General features: G+C 33.6%; 1 protein-coding gene across 2 annotated transcripts in view; it reads left to right on the top strand.

Annotated features, from left to right (window-relative positions):
- The window catches only part of CDH12 (cadherin 12), a 382,411-nt gene that overhangs the window by 295,494 nt on the left and 63,749 nt on the right, over window positions 1-23,168 (top strand). For both annotated transcript variants that reach the window (XM_044657897.1, XM_044657896.1), the window contains one exon: window positions 21,922-22,175. In XM_044657897.1, the coding sequence (XP_044513832.1) occupies window positions 21,922-22,175 (254 nt within the window). The remainder of the gene's footprint in view (window positions 1-21,921; window positions 22,176-23,168) is intronic.

Here is a 23,168-nt window from a genome sequence, read left to right as displayed (position 1 = left end):
TTACTATAACTGCTGACCTCAGAGAATTTATCAACATTTAACAGTGGGTGTTATATCACAATAACTTTCTGCTCTTGATATCTTTCAAATTTATTTTTATGTTACATGCACTGTAATATTTTCCTACAGAAGCCGTTATTTGTGCTTGGCTCAGTGTAGTGTGACACAAAGGGCAGCATGAGAGATTTTCTATCAATATCAAATGCTTTACAGAGATTTGTAAGGTTTCACTATTTTATTCTGAACTTAGAGTTACTTAGTGCTATGGTAATGATATTTTATTAAAAGTGAAAATATCATCACATGCACATTAATATGTATTTAGTTCCATTAAGCTAAAACACTAACCAAGATGAAAATGAATTCCACAACTATCTACACATGCATTCAAGTGGCCCATTAAAAAGTTATGAATCATGTAACCATGGAAAAAATATTCTAAATTGGTTAGTTAATTTTAAAAAGTTATTATGGTTATCTAGCATGTCTGGATTCATATTTATGCATTCTGACTTGTTGAATGAGTTACTGATACTTTGTTATATTTTTAAAAACAGGTTAAGTTTTCTTTCTGTGCTCTAGTATCTTCTTGTGCACACTTGAGTTTTTTTTTCTTCTTTTTTCTTTTTCTCCTGAACTTGATGGAGCTCAGCCATCATTGAATAAACTAATTGGAATTTTCTATGCATTACTTTCTTTGAATCTGAGCCTCTTTACTTCTTTTAGAAATCAATTTCTCAGTGTTGTTGTCTTTGTTGTTTTTCCAATGCCATTTTGGCTACATTTAAGACTGAGATGTTTCTGAAAGGGCTCTAATTTTACTCTTCTCCTCTGGAGTGAATGATAAATACTCTCCTCTTTCTTTCATCTCTTCTCCCCCACCTTCCTTTTTACTTTGTTTCTCTTTTTCTTCTTTCTTTATTTCTTGATCTTCAAAGAGAGAAGGTGAGCAGAAGAAAAGAGTGATCAGGCACAGTTAGGAAGGAAAAGATGAAGGGAAAATTTTCAGGGTTTTTTTTTTCTACACCTCAAAACCACTTTATAAACATAGAGACAGTCTGCCATATCACTGTGTCATTTTGAGTTCAGAATAAAATTGTGAAGCCTTACAAATCCCTCCAAGGCATTTGATATTGGTGGAAAATCTCTCATGCTGCCCCTTGTGTCACTACACAAAGCCAAGTACAAATAAAGGTCCTTTATGAAAATAGTACAGTGTATGTAACATAACATATATTTGAGAGAGATCCAGATCAGAATGCTGTTGTGTTGTTATTTTTCTTGTTTTTGTTGTTTTTCCTGGAAATCTATGCTAGAAATTAGGTCAGCCCAAAATGAAATAGGAAAACAAAAATGTCTACAATCAAACCATGACATTCTTACCTGTAAAGTTGAATGAAACATGCTTTTAAATTTTTACTTTTATTTTTTACAATTCTTACCTTCTGTGTTAGAATAATCATTGTGTATTGGTTCCAAGGCAGAAAACTGGTAAGGACTAGGCAAAGGGAGTTAAGTGGCTTTCCCAGGCTCACACAGCTAGGCATTTGAACGCAGGACCTCCCATCTCTTGGCCTGGCTCTCAATCCACTGAGCCATCTAACTGCCCCAACAAAGTTTATTTTTAAGCATTGAAAGTGGATTCATGAAAATAAAAGTTTACCTCAGGTTCAATGCATCTAGATTCATATGGCCTAAAAGTGATATGCAACATGAAATACATCTATATCTATATCTATCTATCTATCTATCTATCTATCTATCTATCTATCTATATATCTATATCTATATCTATATCTATATCTATATCTATATAGCTACCTACAAAATTACATAATACTAATTGGCATTTTTAGGCTTAGTAAAACAGCATCACAGTCACTAAAGTTATAACCCTATTTTCACATCTAGCACTTTATCTTAAATAATATCATATAGTCTCTCCTTAAATAGCTATTTTAAATATTAAATTAGAGCATATTGAGAAAATGTAGAACTTAGCCATTTTACTAAATTTATTTTATACTTAAATGTGAAATAAATTCCTACACATAGCAGAACACAAAAAAAGATTCAATATGAAAAAATAAATTATTATTTCACACTCCTTGCTTTTTTTCTCAAAAGAAATAAATTATACACATTACTTTCAGTTGAGATTACTTTCATTTTTACTACTTTTTAGGATTTCCTTCTGATAATCCTGATGTCTTCTGTGAATTAAAAAAAATTTCTCTTGTCATCTTTGTATTGGCATCACTATTGCTCACCTTCCCCACTCCCATGTCCCCAGTTAATTAGTAGGAGAATAAAAGCAAAAAATAAAGTTAAAAAATAAGCATAGCCAAATAAAATGAATGCACATAGTAGCTATTATGTATAAAAATATGTCTTTATTCCTTGTGTCAATCACCCCTCTCAAGGGGGAGGTAGCTTGCCTTATAATTATCTACCCTGGAAACTTGTAGTTAGTTATTTAAATCATCAGGATTTTCTTTTAAAATTGTTTTTCTTTATAATGTTTTCTTTGAATAAATTGTTTTCCTTGTCTCTGAAATATTCTTTAGTCATTTTTAAGGTACATTCCACTAAGTGTCAGTCTGTACTGGCCACCTGAGTTCAACTCCACATCAAAAAATTATTAGATTGTGACCCTGAACAGTTCATATAATCTTGTTTCCCTCATTTTCCTCACCTCTAAAATGACCTGGAGAAGAAAATGACAAACCACTTCAGTATCTTTGCCAAGAAAACCTAAAGATGTTCACAAAGAGTCAGAAACAAATGAAAAACAGCCAAGTAACTACAAACATTCCATTAAATCCATATACCACTACATATTAAGCCATTTTCCAAATGTCTAAGAAGGAATAAAAGTACCCCTGGGATACTAATTATTTTCTTTTTATTTCCTCATCCTTTTTGTTCCATTTCAAGATAAGGAACTTTGCTTTGTTTATGACGATTTCCTACTGATATTGTCTTTGCTGTTAACTGTTCTCCACACCCTTACTTATTTTTTCCCTATTGAGTTTGATGTATTTCTATATACATGTACCTGTGTAATCCTCTTTTGTATGATCCAGTATGAGTTAAGGTCATCTGCTGACTGATTTTCCCATCCTTTCTTCAATGTTTATATATTCTTCTCATGTACTTCAATTATGAGAAATAGAAAACTCTACTTCCTTCTTCTTTTTTACAGAGTAATGGATTCCTTCATTTTACTGTAACTTCCTTTTCTCTTCTTTAAATCCTTGGGAGTAACCAATCTATCCCATTGATTATTTTTTCCCCTTTATCTAACTCATAAGGTTCTGAAGAAATACTTATTTCACAAGCCGTTCTTCAAACAATATTTCTGTTGCTGTATACAATGTTCTGTTGGTTCTTCTTGTTTCACTCTTCATAATTTTATGTAGGTTTTTCCATGTTGTTGTTTTTGTTTTTTTAGAATTAACCTGCTTTTCATTTCTTACAGCATAGTAGTATTCCATCTCATTCATATGGTACAACTACTTATCCATTCCCTAATTGATGGGTGTCCCCTCAATTTCTAGTTCTTTTCTACCACAAAGAGAGCTTCCAAAAATATTTTAGAACATAAAGGTTCTTTAGGAAATAAGCACAATAGTGGTATTGCTGAGTCAAAAAGTATACACAATTTTATAACTCTTTGATCATAATTCCAGATTGTTCTCCAAAATTTTGAATTAGTTTATAGTTCCACCAATAGTGTATTAGTGTTCTCATTTTTCCTCATCCCCCCCAACATTTCTCATTTTTCCTTTTTATCATTTAGGCAAACTTATAGGCAAGAAGATATATCAGTTTGTTTTTATTTATATTTATCTAATTAATAATGATTAGGACATTTTATATAGTTTTGATTTCATATCTAAAATTGTCATTTCACATCTTTTGAGAAATGGCTCATATTCTGACATATTTGATAAATTTCTCCTTTTATTTTACATATGAGCCCTCTATCCAAGAAATTATCTATAATTTTCCCCAAATTTCTGCTTTTCTTCAAATCTTGACTACATTAGTTTTATTTATACAAAACCATTTTAATTCAATGTATTCAAAATTATATCCCTTATATCTCACAATGCTTTTTATCTCTCATTTATTTATACATTTTCCTTCTATCCATAAATATGATAGGTACTTTTTTTTTCTTTTAGAAACATTTTTTCCATGGTTCCATGTTTTATGTTCTTGCTCTCTCTCCCCCCAACCCCTGGTAGCCAATGCACATTTCCACTGGTTTTTTCCTGTGCCATTGATCAAGAGCTATTTCCATATTATTGATAATTGTTCTAGGGTGGTCATTAAGAGTCTACATCCAAATCATGTCCGCATCAACCCATGTGTTCAAGCAGTTGTTTTTCTTCTGTGTTTCCACTCCTTCAGTTCTTCCTCTGAATGTGGGTAGCGTTCTTTTCCACAAGTCCCTCAGAATTGTCCTAGGTCACTGAATTGCTGCTAGTACAGAAGACCATTACATTCAGTTTTACCACAGTGTATCAGTCTCTGTGTACAATGTTCTTCTGGCTCTGCTCCTTTTATTCTGCATCAATTCCTGGAGGTCTTTCTAGTTCACATGGAATTCCTCTGATTTATTATTCCTTTGAGCACAATAGTATTCCATCACCAACAGATATCATGATTTATTCAGCCATTCCCCAATTGACAGGCATACCCTCATTTTCTAGTTTTTTGCCACCATAAAGAGTGCAGCTATAAATAGTTTTATACATGTCTTTTTTCCTATGATCTCTTTGGGGTATAAACCCAGCCGTGATATGGCTGGATCAAAGGGAAGTCATTCTTTTAGTGCTCTTTCAGCATAGTTCCAAATTGCCATCCAGAATGGTTGGATGATAGGTACTTTGATCACTGTTCTTCTATTATGCTAATGATATCTCCCTTTATTCCTAGATCATGTATCCATTTTTATCTTGTCTTTGTAAATGGTGTAAGATATTGGTCTATATTTAGTTTCTGCCACACAGCTTTCTAGGTTTTCCAACAATTTGTTGAAATATTATTTGAAGAATTAATTGTATATACCCATCTCCAGAGAAAGAACTGATGTATTGAAATAGGTAAGACATAGTTTTACATATATATCTATAATTTTGTCAAATGATGTCTTCTCTAATGCAGGGAGAGGAGTAAGGGAGTGCATTAACTGAGTATTTTAATGTAACAGACAAACAAATAAATACATTTGATGTATTATAAAATGAAAGTGAATGAAGTCATTTTAAGGACAAAGGGGGAAAAATAAAAATACTTGTTCCTTCTTTCCCATTAGAATGTTTGCAACACTTCATCCTAATACTCCTTCTAGTTGTTCAAAAGAATTTATCTTTCAAGTTTTCTCTGGATTCTTGTTTTTGAATTTCAAAATTTTTACTCAATTCTTCTCTTTTCATCAGAAAAACTTGAAAGTTTTCTGTTCCTCAATAGAATATTTAAATAATCCCACCTCAGAAAAAGAAATTGAACAAGCCATGAAGGAACTTCCTAAGAAAAAATCCAGAGGTCCAAATGGATTCACAAGTGAATTCTATCAAACATTTAAAGAACAACTAATCCCAATACTATACAAATTAGTTGTCAAAATAAGCTGTTAAGTTTAATTAGTTACCTAGCATAATTGGAAGCAGAGATAAATATCCTTGTCCCCTTTAAGGAATGGCCAGGGAAAAAATAAGGAAGATTTGCATGTTGGGAAGATTTTTAGAAAATTCTTGGCCCCTCACTTGAACTCACTGTCTTGAGCAGGTGGCTGGAGACTTTTCTCTGATACTATCTGAAAGTAATTTCAGTTCAAATTAACTTTGAGAAGTTGGAAGAACATCTGTGAAGTTGGAAAGATTTTGTTTGTTGTGAGAGCTGTTTTCCTGAAGAGAGAAGCATCTGGCAATGGAGGGCTCCCTTGGCTCTCACTGGAACGGCTTGAGGATCAGGCTCCCTGATGGGGAGTCAGGGAGAGGCTATTGATTTCTAACTGTCACATCTAAACAGTTAGCTGAGACGACTTGTGAATTTTGATAAATAATGAAAGGATGTTAATATTTGAAGTTCATAGATTAGAATAAGTATAGATAGATAGAATTGGGTCTTTATTAGATAGATAGTTGCGATTAGTTTTAAGGAGGTTCACCTTTGGTGAACAAGAAGCAAATCTGTGAGGATTTAGAAGGGGAGTTTTATCTAGAATATTAGTGTTAGAATAATATATTTCCTGCTTTATCTCTACCTACTTTATTCTGTCCCTGTCTATCCTCATAATTAATAAATAAGTGTTGGATTAAGCTGTGTCCAGCCAATTCATCCACCATCTACAACTAGGTTAACCTAACAGCTCAAGTCTATTTACACCAACTGATAAGTATCAATCACCTATCAATATCTAAAACCCAAACAAGATCAAATATAAGTATAACAAGGCAAAGAAGGAATCTTACCAAATTCTTTTTGACACAAATATGGTATTGATTCCAAAGCCAGGTGGACCAAAAACAGAGAAAGAAAACTACAGACCAATCTCTTTAATGAATGTAGATGCAAAATTCTTAAATAAAATACTAGGAAAAAGTCATTGGAAGGATTATTCACTATGATCAGGTGGGATTTATAACAGGAATTCAGGGATGGTCTAATACTAGGAAAACCATCCACATAATTGACCATATCAATAATGAAACCAACAGAAATCACAATTATCTCAATAGATGCAGAAAAAGCCTTTGACAAAATACAACACCCATTCCTTTGAAAACAATTGAAAGTATAGTAATAGATGGGTCATTCCTCAAAATCATAGACAGTATATATTTAAAATCATCAGCAAGTATCAACTGCAATGTGGACAAATTGGAAGCCTTCCCAATGAGATCAGAAGTGAAGCAAGGATGCCCATTATCACCTCTATTATTTAATATTGTACTAGAAACACTAGCAATTAGAGAAGAAAAAGAAATTTAAGGTATTAAAGTAGGCAATGAGGAAACTAAACTATCACTCTTTGCAGATGACATGATGGTATACTTAAAGAATCCTAGAAAATCAACTAAAAGGCTAGTAGAAATAATTAAACTTTTACAAAGTTGCAGGGTACAAGATAAGCCCACATAAATCATCAGCATTTCTATATATTTCCAACAAAATTCAGCAACAGGAGTCAGAAAGAGAAATTCCATTTAAAATCACTCTAGACAATATAAAATATTTAGGAATCTATCTTCCAAGACAAACAGGAATTATATGAACACAAAACACTTTTCACACAATTAAAACTAGATCTAAATAATTGGAAAGTCTTCTGTTCCTTTAAAAAAATCCATTTTTCCTGTAGGGTCACATTTATCCTGCAGTAACATATATTACACAGTAAGTTATTCTTGGTTTATATTGTTTGCCTCTCTGGACTACCATATTTCAAGATCTTATGAATCTTGATTGTTTTTCTTTCATACTTGAACTGCTGTTTTCCTGAATGTTTGCTGTTTATTTTTATTTTTTCCCTATGGCCTGGGAACTCTAAATTTTGGCAATGAAATTCCTGTGACTTTTTTTGGGGGGTATTTCTTTCAGGAGATGATCAATACTTTTTTATCTTTACTCTGTCCTTTATTTTTGAAAGATCTGATAAGTTGTCACTTATTAGATTTCTTGAAATATAATGTCTGGGCATTTTTAAAGTATTTTTTTCAGAGTCAAGAGATCCTTAAGTTGTACCTCTTTTTTACTTTTTTCCATTTTAGCTGTTTTTAATTAGGACTTCCAAGCTCAGCACTTTGGTAGCTTTCTTCCTTCCCTAGATCTTCCTAAGGGAAGTCATCTGCTACTTCTGGGTAAAAGGGATTTCAGATTAGATGCATCCTATCTCTGGTAATGCTACTGCTTTCTTTGCTGAAAGGTAATCTTTCCTATTGCCCCAATGCTTCTTTTGGCTAAATTTTTGTGTGGTTCCGGGGAAGAAAATATCACTATTATTTTCACAATGAAACAGTAGTTTCTAATTTTATTTTTTTTATTATTAACTAATTTGTGGGAACTTGAGTATTTTATGTAATAGGTGTGGGTTAATTGAGCAGCATGCCTCCTGTTCAAGAGGCTTTCTTCTTAGGAAGCCCCAAAATAAAGTATCTTGGATAAAAATTTGAAATAAATATAATTTTTCTTTTTAAAAATAATATTTTAATATCTTATTTTTTACATAATTAGAATTTCTCTCTGAATAGCTCTTGTCTTCCATGCTTCTCACCCCATATAACAAATTATGTTTTTGTTATCATTTATTTTTTATGTATAACATATGTAACGTAATAAAATATAGTACATAATTTGTTATACAATAAATTATGTTAAATATGCTTATCCAAGAGAAACAATTTCTCTCATTTTATGTATATATATATATATATCCCAAAATCTCTATCTCATTTTTTTCTCCCACCTTTTCCCCTTCCCCCTTCTCCAGGAAGACAAATAATATGATATAGGTTTTGTATGTGTGTGCATATATATATGTATACATATGTAATCACATAATGCATATTTTCCTACTCCTCATGTTGTGAAACAAGACACATATTTCTCAAACTAGAGAAAAATTCATGCAGGAAATAAAATGAAAATGATATGTTTCAATCCTGATTCTAACTCTGCTTGTTTCTTCTTTGGTGGTAGATAGCCTTTTTCATCATATTTTTTTAAGGAAAAAAAGAAAAGTATGATAAAAAAGTCAGTAAAACCAATCATTAAACTGAAAACGTTTGACAATAAAACCAGTGTAGTTTACCTGTGGTCCTTACATCTTTGGAAAGGATTGAGATATGTGCTGGAGAAACAGATTTTTCTTCATTAAAAAAAATCTGACAAGATCAAGTAATTAGAAGAAAACAATTTAACAAGGATACAAAATTAGGTAATCTGATTTCTAATTGGACAAAAAGACTAAGGGACTTCCAAATTGGGAAAGATAGAACAAACAGGTAAAATTTCCTGAAATCCTAAAAAAAAGTGCTCCACTCCTTCCAAGTGTTTGTATGGGAGAAAACTCCTAGCATCAGTCTTTGGATTTGACTGAGTTTCTAGTCAGCATAACCTAGGTCCTTAAATAAGGGTCTCTTAGTATCAAGGAAAGGTAGTCAAGCTTATGAGCCATACAGGACCAGGTTCAAACAATATATTTTTCCTCTCAAAATTTGCAGAATTGAATACATTTTTCTCATCAAGTAGAAATTGGACCAGATACATAATTGAATAGAATGGGTATTAAGCTAGATCTAAAATAGAATTATAAAATGGAGTTAGTATGTCTCATTCAGTTATCACAATACCTTCAGATGGTATATTTTCTCATATTTGGAAGAAATAATTATTAATTCCAAACATGAAATTAATCAGCTAGAAATTTTAAAAAAATTACCTAAGATAATAATATATCCTAATATTAAAGTAAGAAAGAACACACACATATGTGTATGTGTTTATACATGTATTTATACATACATTTCCTGAATGCAAATACTAAGCATGTAAAATAATGTTCTTCAAAGAGATTCAGAAAAATATGTTTATATGTGAAATCTATATATTTTTATGTTTTTAAATTAAATACAACCATATAATCATATAATAATCCAAATCAAGCTGCTTTGTCACCAACAGACATCCAAAGAGAATTATTTTTCCTTAATTTTGTTTTGTTTTTATGCCAAATTTGTTCCTCTCAAAAAAAAAAAAACTACAAATGAATTTATCGGTACACTAGCATTATACCTAGGTTAAATTTGCCCAAAGTAATGCTTTTCTCATTCAGAGATTATTCTTAAGTAAACAAATTGTGAATTAAATATCTAGGAGACCACTAGATCCCCAAAGTCTTATGTGATAGGTGACAAAGAGTCATGTGTCTAAAATGCCATTGTGGCAGATATAATTCCTGATCAGCAAAAGTCAAGGGATATGAAGTTGAGTGATTGAAGTGAAATGCTGGCCAATTAGAAAATCTTAGGGCATTGTTTAGGCTGGGCTTAAAAAGCCAGCTTGCAAAGTGGGTGCTCTCTGACATTTGGAGGCTTGTGAAAGTAGCTCTCACATGGCCAGGCCAAGCTGGGGCTTATCAGTGTAACACATATAACAGTCCTACTATATCCATCCTTGAATCCAGGAACTGCAACTTGCAACCTCTGTCCGGGACTTAAAGAAAACTAGAAACCTTATTTCTCTTTCTTTCTCTTTAATAATAACTTCTAATAATTTAGTATAAAATCTCCAAGATTAATTCTATTAAAATATTTGTTAATATAGCACCACTCTGTGGCTGATATTTGTAAATTTACCCAAAATAAAGCAAACAGGAAAGAAGTTCCTTTATAGATCCTTAAAATGGACATGCTCTCTAATTTACAAAAAAAAAAATAGTATAACATTCTAATAACTGCCTGTTTTGGTCACATCAAAGAATAGCAAATGGACATTTGTGCTTGATAAATCCAACTGTTGTCAAATATATATTTGAAAAATTATAGAGCTAGTATTTTAAATCAGCAAAAGATTGTTAGATATATCCCTTAAAAGACTTAATAGAATGAAAACAATAATTTCTTAACACCTAAAAAAGTCAATTGCTCCAAAGAAGACTAATTTGGTTGCTCAAATATTTGTTCAGTCATTCAATAATATCTGATCCTTCATTATGCCATTGTTATTGTTGTTTTGTCAAAAAAACTGGAATGGTTTACCATTTTCTTCTTTGGCGGATTAAGGCGAACAGAGGTTAAGTGATTTGCCCAAAGTTACATAGCTAGTGAATGTCTGAAATCATATTTGAACTCAGGTCTTACTGATTCCAGTTCAGGTTGTGAATTATCTACTTTTATTATCAGGTTGTGAATGTCTACTGAGCCACTTAGCTGCCTCTATATGTGTGTTTATGTATGTGTATGTATGTACATATATATACAGATACACCCACATATATTTTCTATCATTTATCTATCTAAACACAAACATTCACAAACACACACATACGTATATGTGTATATATTCCTCCAAAAGTCCTCTTTTTTTCTAGTTTCCTCTTATATATGTAGTACCTGGAATACCAGTAATTGCCACAGATTCAAGGTCCTCTTAAGGTCTTGTTTGTTGAAAACTCAAGAGCCTTTATGGATCTGTTTATTATAATTTTTTTTCCTTTCCAGTCAGATAAGAGACACAGTTCAAAGTAAAAGCACTTAGAAATAACATAATAAGAAAAACATAATATTTCTCTCCATCAACCAGTATTATCCTTAGCCAAATTTAGTAAACTTGCAAAAGAACATGAATGAAAGGGGAGGTAAGCATCCAGCGCACACCTCTGACTACTTACGGACAACTCTACCAGTAAGTATATCTGGGTGTGTAGCCAGCTTATGAAATTCATCATTCTTGAACCATTGTTGTCCATCTCACCTTTAGGCTCCTATGATATAGAGATTAGAATCCCCAAATAACTTTCATAGATTTATAGCTTTTTAATCTGAATTTCTATTGCTTTACCCAGTTAGCAAAAGTCCAACAAAATAGCATCATTCTAAAGAGAAAGCTTTCCTTTCGAATTTCTAAGCCTGAGCAGCCATTCTATTTACACTATTTAGCACATCATTCTATTTACCTATCTCACATACATTTGACATTCCAAAGTTCCTCTCTGTTTAAAATGTAAATGAATCTGAACCAGAGACAAACATAAGTTTAGGAGACAAGCCATTATTCTCCAGACACTTGGGCTGAATTCTTGCTTTTACTGTGCATACCTTTGTTAAATTTATCAGTCAACCTCAAATTTATAATTGCTTCTGAGATCACATTAGTACAAAATTCCAATTTATGTTCTTCTTAAAGAGTAGAAGCAACTCTGTTCTATGGAGAGGAAGGTGACTTCTTATTTCCACAAGAAGATGTGCTTACAAGCCTTTAAAAAGTGAACTAGCATTTCTCCATATAGGAATACAGATAATTAGATATTACTGAGGCCCTTAAAAAGGCAAATTTAAAAATCATGAGTTTTCTTTCTTTCCCCTCTGTTTCTTATTTATCTTTTCATGTTTCTCTCAATTTTTGTGGTTGGATATCAAACTTTCCATTTAGCCCTGGTCTTTTCTGTGCAAATACTTGGAAATCTTCAATTTTGTTGAATGCCCATACTTTCCCCTGGAAATATATAGTCAGTTTTGATGGGTAGTTGATCCATGGTTGCAGGCCCAGCTCTCTTGCCTTTCTGAATATCATATTCCAAGCCTTGCGGTCTTTTAGCGTGGAGGCTGCCAGATCCTGTGTGATCCTGATTGGTGCTCCTTGATATTTGAATTGTCTCTTTCTGGCTCCTTGTAAGATTTTGAAAACACTGAAAAGTATAGGAATAGAAGGACCTTTCCTAAAATTAATAAACAGTATATACCCCAAAACCATCAACAAACATCATATGCAATGGGGATAAATTAGAAGCCTTCCCAATAAGATCAGGAGTAAAACAAAGATGCCCATTATCACCTCTATTATTCAATATAGTACTAGAAACACTAGCAGTAGCAATTAGAGAATAAAAAGAAATTGAAGGTATCAAAATAGGAAATGAGGAGACTAAGCTATCACTCTTTGCAGATGATATGATGGTATACTTAAAAAATCCTAGAGAATCAACTAAGAAGCTTGTAGAAATAATCAACAACTTTAGCAAAATTGCAGGATACAAAATAAATGCACATAAATCATCAGCATTTCTATACTTTTCCAACACATTAGAGCAGCAAGAATTAGAAAGAGAAACACCATTTAAAATTACCCTAGACAATATAAAATACGTAGGAATCTATCTACCAAAACAAACACAGCAATTATACGAAAACAACTACAAAACCCTTTCCAAACAAATAACACTGGATCTAAACAATTGGAAAGCCATTGATTACTCATGGGTAGGACGAGCTAACATAATAAAAATGACCATTCTATCCAAATTAATTTACCTATTTAGCGCCATACCTATCAAACTACCCCAAAACTTCTTTACTGAGTTAGAAAAACTATAACAAATTTCATTTGGAATAACAAAAGATCAAGAATATCAAGGGAAATAATGAAAAAAATGTGAAGGAAGGGGGCCTAGCAGTACCAGATATTAAACTATACTATAAAGCAGCAGTCATCAAAACAATATGGTACTGACTAAGAGACAGAGAGGAGAATCCGTGGAATAGACTTGGGGTAAATGACATCAGCAAGACAGTGTATGATAAACCCAAAGAGCCCAACTTTTGGGACATGAATCCACTATTTGACAAAAACTGCTGGGAAATTTGGAAAACAATATGGGAGAGATTAGGTTTAGATCAACATCTCACACCCTACACCAAGATAAATTCAGAATGGGTGAATTACTTGAATATAAAGAGGGAAACCATAAATAAGTTAAGTGAACACAGAATAGTAACTTGTCAGATCTCTGGGAAAGGAAAGACTTTAAAACCAAGCAAGAGTTAGAGAAAACTACAAAATGTAAATTAAATGGTTTTGATTATATTAAACTAAAAAGCTTTTGTACAAACAAAAACAATGTAGTCAAAATCAGAAGGGAAACAACAAATTGGGAAAAAATCTTTATAACGAAAAACTCTGACAGGGGTCTAATTACTCAAATATACAAGGAGTTAAAGCAATTGTATAAAAAATCAAGCCATTCCCCAATTGATAAATGGGCAAGAGACATGAATAGGCAATTTTCAGGTAAAGAAATCAAAAGTATCAAAAAGCACATGAGAAAGTGTTCTAAATCTCTACTAATTAGAGAAACACAAATCAAAACAACCCTGAGATATCACCCCACACCTAGCAGATTGGCTAAAATGAAAGAAGGGGAGAGTAATGAATTTTGGAGGGGATGTGGCAAAATTGGGACATTAATGCATTGCTGGTGGAGTTGTGAACTGATCCGGCCATTCTGGCTGGCAATTTGGAACTATGCTCAAAGGGCTATAAAAGACTGCCTGCCCTTTGATCCAGCCATACCATTGTTGGGTTTGTACCCCAAAGAGATCATAAATAAACAGACTTGTACGAAAATATTTATAGCTGCACTTTTTGTGGTGGCAAAAAACTGGAAAAGGAGGATATGCCCTTCAATTGGGGAATGGCTGAACAAATTATGTATATGCTGGTGATGGAATACTATTGTGCTCAAAGGAATAATAAACTGGAGGACTTCCAGGTGAACTGGAAAGACCTCCAGGAACTGATGCAGAGCGAAAGGAGCAGAGCCAGAAGAACATTGTACACAGAGACTGATATACTATGGTAAAATTGAATGCAATGGACTTCTGTACCAGCAGCAATACAAAAACCCAGGACAATTCTGAGGGATTTATGGTAAAGAACGCTACCCACATTCTGGGGAACAGAGGAAACATTTAAGAAAAACAACTGTTTGAACACATGGGCTGAGGAGGACATGATTGGGGATGTAGACTCGAAACTACCACACCAATGCAACTATCAACAATTTGGAAATAGGTCTTGATCAAGGACACATGACAAAACCAGTGGAAATGTGTGTTGGCCATGGGTGGGGGGATTGCAGGGGGTGAAGGGGAAAGTAGGAGCATGAATCATGTAACGATGTTAAAAATGAAAAATAATTTAAAAAATTAAATTAAATTAAAAAAAAAAGTGAACTAGGAGGGGCAGCAAGGTAGCACAGTGGATAGAATGGCCAGAGGAAGACCTGGGTTCAAATATGACCTCAGATATTTGCTAGCAGTCTGACTTTGGGCAAGTCACTTAACTGATTGCCTAGCGCTCATCACTCTTCTGTCTTAGAACTGACAGAAGCTAAGAGTTTAAAAAAATGAACTACAATGAGGAGTTTACTGCTCCTCATATGTGCTTCCTTAGGTTTTCATTTTAAGAAAGAAGCATCATCTTAGTTTTGAGAAAACAATAATGCTAAAAATCAGATTATTGCATCATTTCTACTTTCTTAGTTATTATTTTTATATTTATTTTCCTTCCTCTTTTCTAGCCCATATTTCTGCTCAGAAAATCTGTATGCTTAGATTTGTTATTTATTTTTTTTCTTTATTCCTAATTCTTACATATACTTTATGTCTGTGATATGATGGCAAAAAAAATTCCATTGGAATGCACATGAGAGACATCAACTATTTAATTATAAATATTATTACTACCATTCTAAATATAATATTTATAGTGCATATAAATAAACTGGCAGTCAAAACCAACATAGGGGAATTTGTCCACTCAAATGCCAAAATTGTTAACTAATTTTAAAAGAATATGTGAAACTCTCATCTGTTCTTTGACCACTATCCAATGCATATAGATAATTTAAAAGAAATATAAATAACTATTCTTTCATTGTAGATGTTAAGATTTGCAAAGTCTAATCTTTACATAAAAGAGATTTTTCTATTTAACCTTATCTTTCTTCTCCCTTCTAAACCACTCAACCAAAGATAATTCAATATCATGAAAAATCAGGGAAATGAACAAGTAGCAAATAGAACACAACTCACAAATTCTGAGAATTGTTTTATTCAGCATTTCCCAAGGGTGAGGGTATCTGGATTATCATGAATGTGAACCATTGGTGGAAGGGTGAGGGGAGGAGGAGTGAGTATTTATATAGTACCTACTATAAGCTAGGCACTGAGCTACAAACATGGCCTCATTGGATCATCACAAAAACCCTACAAAGTAGGTCCTATTATTTCCCTCTTTTACAGTTGAAATCGAGGTAAATAGAAGGTAATGGACTTGTCCAGAGCCACCCAGCCAATAAGTATCTGAAGCCCAGTTTGAATTAAGGTCTTCCTTATTCTGGGCAAGGCAGTATCCACTGCACTAATTTGATACCTCCAGGGCAATTCTTATTTTAGCTTTAGATAGCTCCTTCTCTGAAGGAACCCCAAGAATACAAGACCAGTTTGGGGACTATTGTGGTAGCTTGCTATTATTAACTGGCAATTTGAAAAAACCACTGGAACATATCTATAATACCTTTCAGTCCTGGTACATAGTAATTGGGCTTCTACAAATTAGAAGGGGACCGGGTCTGTCATCAGCATAAGCTGCAAGTTACTGACCTCACCTCTGGAATATTAATCAAAAAATATTATTTGGCTAATACTCTATGTCCATGTTTCCTCCTTACTTCTATTATTTAATAATATTCTGCTTCCCTTACTGTAATTATGATTTATCTTATGCTCAAAGAAAAAGAAAATACAATTCCAAAAGGTCCCAACTTTTACTCCATATTCTTCGTTCTATAACATAACCCTATAAATGTATGTTCTTCCTCTAGAGAAACACAGGTATAAAGAAATGAATGAATAATTATCATAAAAGGGACATACTTCCATGCTAAATCTAGCCCCAAAGAATGTATTATTCCACTGTACTCATTAGCCACTATTTTTATTTACCTGTTCATTTCCTCAATATCTTTATTCTTTAGCACAGATCATGTCACATTATGGAGAATAAGCAAATGAGAAGATTATAGATTTATATAGTTAGAAGAGGCCTTAGAAGCCATCTAATCCAATTTCCCCCTTTTGCGGAGGAAATTGAGGCAGGGTAGATGAAGGTGGTTCTGGCAATAATGAAGAGAAAGTTACACTTGGAGTAAGAAATCTGATTTCTAATACTGTGTTAGAAACAAGCTGGCTGTGTGAACCTGAGCACATCACTTACTTTATCTCATTCTCAGTTTCTTCAGATATAAAATAAGGATACTAGCATCTCTCTCATACAGTTGCCATGAAGATCAAATAAGATAATATTTGTAAAGTTCTTTGCCAATGTTAAGGAACCATAGTAAATATTAATAAGTGATTTACAACATTAGCTTCCTTTAGGGTAGGGATTATTTTATTCTTTGTATTTGTATACTCAATGCCTGCAATAAAACCTGGTGATATTTTGGGTGATTAGTAATGTTAGTGGAATTGATAGACTAGTGTCACATGGATGATGGGTAGGATTCCTAGGTCCAGTACTTATTCCATTGTACTGTATTGATTTCTGACTATTTTTGCTTTGCACAATTCCCACCCCAAGCTGCTTACAATCCCGTTTGGGAGACAACCCTTGAAGAATTAAATGAACATATTAGAAGCAAGTGACAATTTAAAAAAATTAATTATGAGAAGTTTCTAGTAACTATGAAAAAAATTTCTAGTTGAATGTTTATATATAGTAAGGACTGAAAACATGAAGGTGGAGGAGATACTTTCTGTCTAGAGTAGATTTGTTTGTAAAAGTAATACTATGAAAATGTATTTAATCTGACACCATGAATTAAAAAAACAACAACTAAATTTAAATATATTTCATTTCCTTTATAATCCTATGTATTTATTTTATACATTTAAAAACATTCTTTTTATAAGAGGACCATAAGCTTTCCTAAACTGTCAAAGGAGTCCCCTGTACTAGAATGAACTCAAAGAATTTTCAGATTATAGATCACAGAAGGGAGATTTTTCAGGTAGATGGATTTGGTTGAACAAGTTAGAAACTATTTATAATCTCCAACTCATCATTTCCATTCTTAGGTGGTGTCACCTAAAGAAAAACTTAAAATATATTTGTAACAAAAAAGTTTGTTACTCCCCTCTCCCATCTGCACAGCAACCAAAGGATTTAATTTGTGAGACAAATATTTAAATTAATATATTTCAAACACATCAAGAAAATAGTAATTGTATATTTAGGTAATTTTAAGAAATGTCCTCAAAAATAACTATATTTTTGCTACTTAATAAAGCTAACAAACCAATTGTTAATCCTCACTTCTGTCATCTAGCATGAAGCACCAAGATCACTCATTTCGAGGTTTTGGGTACTGAAAAAGTTTGCATTATAACTCTCAGAATCATTTTATAAATTAAGATCACATACAGATGTCCTAACTCATGAATAGTATAGAGATCTATCTCCACTTTCAGAAAGCTAGACACAATCCCAGAAGAAATATTCCAACTGTGAGTATGCTATTATGTTTTCCTCCAAATTGATCTCTTCTCCAAAGGTCCTCATTTCTGTTTTGTACACCACCCTCCTTCCATTCACCCAGGTTAGCAACTTCTGGGTCATCTTTGATTCTATTCTCTTTCTTATCTCCCACATCTAAAAGGAATAGCTTTTCTGGACTACTTTCTAACTCTCACTTCCTTTGTTAGAATAGTGTCCCAGAGAATGACCCATTGGTTCTTCTTCCAATAGTCTTACCCTGTGTAGGTTAGGAGCTTTTTCTAATACTGTCATAGATGTGACTCTGAAGTGCTCCCCATTGTTGAAGATCATTTCACTAGGAAGAGTTAGACTTTGGAAAGGGTATTTAATAAGCAGATATAGCAAGGATAGTTATATTAAAAATCCCCTCTAAACTCTGAGGTAAACTCTCCCTTTTCACAAGCAAGATTTCTAGGGAAAGTAAGATCATGCTTAAAAACCACATGTGGCAAATAGGTAGCTCACAGTAACTGATTTCTAGAAGTTCTTTTTCTCCTTTGGGGAGACCTCATGAAATTCTCTGAGGATGTATTTAGCTTTCTGATGAATCCTGAGAGTCAGTGCCCCAAAGGAGTTTCTTTAAGTATCTAGTTTGCCCTTGCCAGCCCAGGTACATGATTCTGTTAGTCATGGTTGTACTGGGGACACCAATACCAATGCAAATGAGTTGTTCAGTTTTCTTACATTTGAAATTCAAGGTGAGTTGGCAGGGAAGGAAACTTCTTCATAGATGCTTCTCCACCTCCATGTCCAAACAATTCCCATCCAGGGATTCTCCACCAATAGAGTAGTTTTTTTGTTTTGTTTTTGTTTTTGTTTTTGTTTTTAAACCCTTGTACTTCTGTGTATTATCTCATAGGTGGAAGATTGGTAAGGGTGGGCAATGGGGGTCAAGTGACTTGCCCAGGGTCACACAGCTGGGAAGTGGCTGAGGCCAGGTTTGAACCTAGGACCTCCTGTCTCTAGGCCTGACTCTCACTCCACTGAGCTACCCAGCTGCCCTAGAGTAGTTTTTAATAAAAATCATATTTCTTTCTTGACTTGCTGTTTGATCCACGATCCTCAAGACACAGCTGATTCTTCTTCATCATCCAAAATATGTTTCCTAAGTGGCTCTTGTTCTTTGATTTAGTTCACGTCTAGTTTACTCACTGAAATGATGCAATAGATCAGTGATTCCCAAAGTGGGCGCTACCACTGCCTGGTGGGTGCTGCAGTGATCCTGGAGGGTGGCGATGGCCACAGGTGCATTTATCTTTCCTATTAATTGCTATTAAAATTAAAAAAAATAATTTCCAGGGGGCTAGGTAATGTTTTTTCTGGAAAGGGGGCATTAGGCCAAAAAAGTTTGGGAACCACTGCAATAGAGGAAGCTAGGAATTGTTCACATGCCTAGTTTATCCCTATCATTAATTCTTTTCATCTAAAATATATTCAAAACTGATAAAGGTTTCAGGGTGTAAAGCAAGGATCTTGTTAATTTTCATTAATTAGAGGTGAGTAGAATTTGGCACCATCTCTATATAATAATTTGCTAAACTTTCAGTTCTACTTCCAGGATTTCTTTCATGTCTTTCTTCTTCTTTCTGGATATATATATATATATACCAATTTTTTTTCAGGACTTCTTGCCTGGACAGATGCAACTCCCTAATCAATCCTTCTACTTTCAGTCTCTCCCATCATCAATTTGTCTTTCACATAACTGACAAATTGATATTCCTAAAGCATAGCTAGAACTTCATTGCTTCTAACTTCTTGGATAAAATATAAGCTCCTGTGTTGGGCATTTAAAGACCTGCATAACCTGACTCCCTATATTTCTAGTACAATTTTACATTAATCCCCTTCAAGCATTCTCTGTTAACCGTCAGCTGATTTGCTAGCACCACCTCTATCTTTTGCCTCTGTATCTTTGTACAGGTTTAGCATAGAGTTTGAAAGCCACTTCCTACTTACCAGAGGCCTTTCTTGATCACCACCAGTTTCCTCCATTTGTTCATATTCTCTACAACTTGAAGTTATTTTGCTGTATACCTTACAGTTTTAATCCATGTACATGTTGTGTCCCCTCATACCTAGTCCAAAGAAAGTTATTCTTTTTATTTGAATAGTTCCTATAAGATTCTCTGAACTTCTAAGATCATTTAGAAGCAGATGGTAAGAATTTCGCTATTTGATTTCTTCTCAGAAATATCTGTTTCAAAAAGGAGAAATGATGCCCCTTTTCTTTTATAAGGCTCTGTTGAAGAAGCTGTACTATTATGAGATAGCAATTAACAAATCATATGAACTACCCAAATGAGAGTTATCCCAGAAGCTTCAAGTAACTAGCTACAAAATATTTCAGTGTTTATTTTATAATACTTAGGATCCTTTTTTCTTAAATGATTAGAAGAGTCTTCAAAGTCTTCAAATCTTGTGCCTAAACACTATGACTTCTCATTTAATCATGTATCTACTTCAGCAACATAAAATATTTTTAAAATATATGTATTAGATATAATATCTAGATAGACCTGTCTAACTATCTTTCGGTCTGTCTATCTATATCTATCTATCTATCTATCTATCTATCTATCTATCTATCTATCTATCTATCCTATCTACATATGTACCCCTCCTCTCTTTCTTTCTCCATCCATCCATCCATCCATCCATCCATCCATCCATCCATCCATCCATCAAACAATCCATCTCTCTCTCTCAATTTATTTATCTATCTTTCTCTCTCTCTCTATCTATCTATTGATCTATCTAACCACAGTAGTATAACCGAGAACACATGCTCAAAAAATAGGTGCTATTTCCAGAAAGATGCTACTTAGAATCAATGAAGAGAGATACATTTTATATTTACAATTTTGCAGTGATACTAATTCCTTCACTCTTCCTTTCATTTTTCAATGTATGTAATCTATATCCTATGCTTAAATTGCTAGACTATTCAAAATCCTTAGGCTAAAGTAGTTCAGTACTTGTCATATATAATAATACATGTATTACTAATTATTTAAATTATATTAATATGTTACTATAGAGATATACAATTTGACAAATCATTATTATTTATGTTATTATAGTTCCTCTTCCAACCTTCCAGGGCTTAGTTGTCTGGATGAGGTAGAATTCAGTTCTAGATTTCTTGCTGTCAAGAATCTACCCCCTCTGTTATTCCCTAGAAGCTTTTGAGAGGAGTTTTGTTAAATTTGAAATAGCTACATCAACATGACAGAAATCATAAAAAATCTAGGGAAATAATCAAAAGAACTAAGAATAAGAATAAGAAATAATAATAAGAAGAAATTAATAGCTCTAATTATAGCAATAACAGTTGCAAAAGCAAAGGAGAATTGCATTGTTTAGAACATTTAATGCTGGAAAGTTTTTTTGTTTTTATTTTAAGATCAAGGATTTATTTACAAAATGAAATCTCTATATTTGCCCATTATAACTTGTTTCCACTAGATGTCAGTGTTCACTAAGGAATGATTCTTTAACATGGCTACCTCAACTAGCAACATTTAAAGTAGAATCAGTATGTATGAGATGCACATAGAAAATATGCTCATATGCTCCTATTCATTTTTACATGTTACACTCACTTTAGTAAATTGGTATGTGTTCTTATTGATCTGTTTGGCTCTCTTAATTAGCATATGTGAAATTGAATAATGCAAATAATGCAAATTCTAGCATTGAAATTAAGCGATTAGTGAGACACAAATTATAGGAACATTCCAAAGTACAGTTCACAGCTGTGCCATATTTTATGTGTTTTCCCCTCCTTTTGATTTTTCCTTATTGCAGCCATTAGATTTTGAAACAAAAAAGGCATATACTTTCAAAGTAGAGGCTTCCAACCTTCATCTTGATCATCGCTTCCACTCAGTGGGTCCCTTCAAGGATACGGCGACTGTTAAGATCAGCGTGTTGGATGTGGATGAACCTCCAGTGTTTAGCAAGCCTCTGTACATCATGGAGGTTCATGAAGACACTCCTGTTGGGACCATCATTGGAGCTGTCACAGCGCAAGACCTGGATGTTGGCAGCAGTGCAGTTAGGTAAGAATGTCTACTTCTGTACTTCCATCTAGAAACCAGAGTCGTTCATGAGACTGCCTTTTGAGGGAAATCACTCATATATATATGAATACATGTTAAATATCTGTGGAATCTAATCTGTGGAAGGCATCAGTAATCTTCTTCTTCCCTTCTCTTACCTAAAGAGATATTTTGAAAAACCCGATAGGCTTACTCCAGTGCAATTAGTCACTATGGCAACCAAGTTTGCCAGGTTGTTTGAGATGGGGAGAAGGGAAACACAGCCAGTCTTCCCTAGTGTGAAGTCCCATCAAGCTGTGACCAGATTGATGATGATGCCTCCGGGAGACAGTCATTAGCATCAGAAGGGGGTGGAATTGTCAGCAAACACAAAAACACACCTGAAACCCTTGTACACATTTTTAGAATAAAACCATAACTCTCCCACCAAAATCCACTTATTTCTAAGACTTACTTATTTGTCCCAGAGGCTATGTTAATGCATCCCTCCTTTAAAGATTATCCCTGTTTATTTGTACTGAATTTAATATTTGAGGAGCCCAAAAAAGGAACATTACAGTGTGCTTTGCCCTTCAACCTGTAGCCTCAAAGGTTTATCTATTCTTGGAAGGAGCAAAGAAGCCTTACACTATGGTAAGGAACCTTTTTTTATTTATCAGTGCAGACCTCATTTCCTGACTACTGAGCCTGTCCTGATCACTTTGGAAAGCAGAATGGAGAAAAAAATTTTCCTTTCTCCTCAATCTTACTTTCAATTCTTTCTCACTTCCAAATTACCTGAATTCCAGAGGACACCAGGACTAGAAGGGCAACATAGATGCTGACAGTGCTTGAATAAGCTGGAAGTAACACATTAATCCCTCTGATGAAATGGAGAACTGCCAGGTTTTACATCTGTCACTCTGTCCTTACATTCTCTATGCCTTTCTACCAACCCTGCCTATATGTTTCCAGCCCCCCATTCAAGTACTTGTCGTTAATCTCCTGATATAG

This window comes from Gracilinanus agilis, chromosome 1, assembly GCF_016433145.1.
Source record: "Gracilinanus agilis isolate LMUSP501 chromosome 1, AgileGrace, whole genome shotgun sequence".
Classification (NCBI taxonomy): Eukaryota; Metazoa; Chordata; class Mammalia; order Didelphimorphia; family Didelphidae; genus Gracilinanus; species Gracilinanus agilis.
This window is presented reverse-complemented; position numbering and strand designations above follow the sequence as displayed.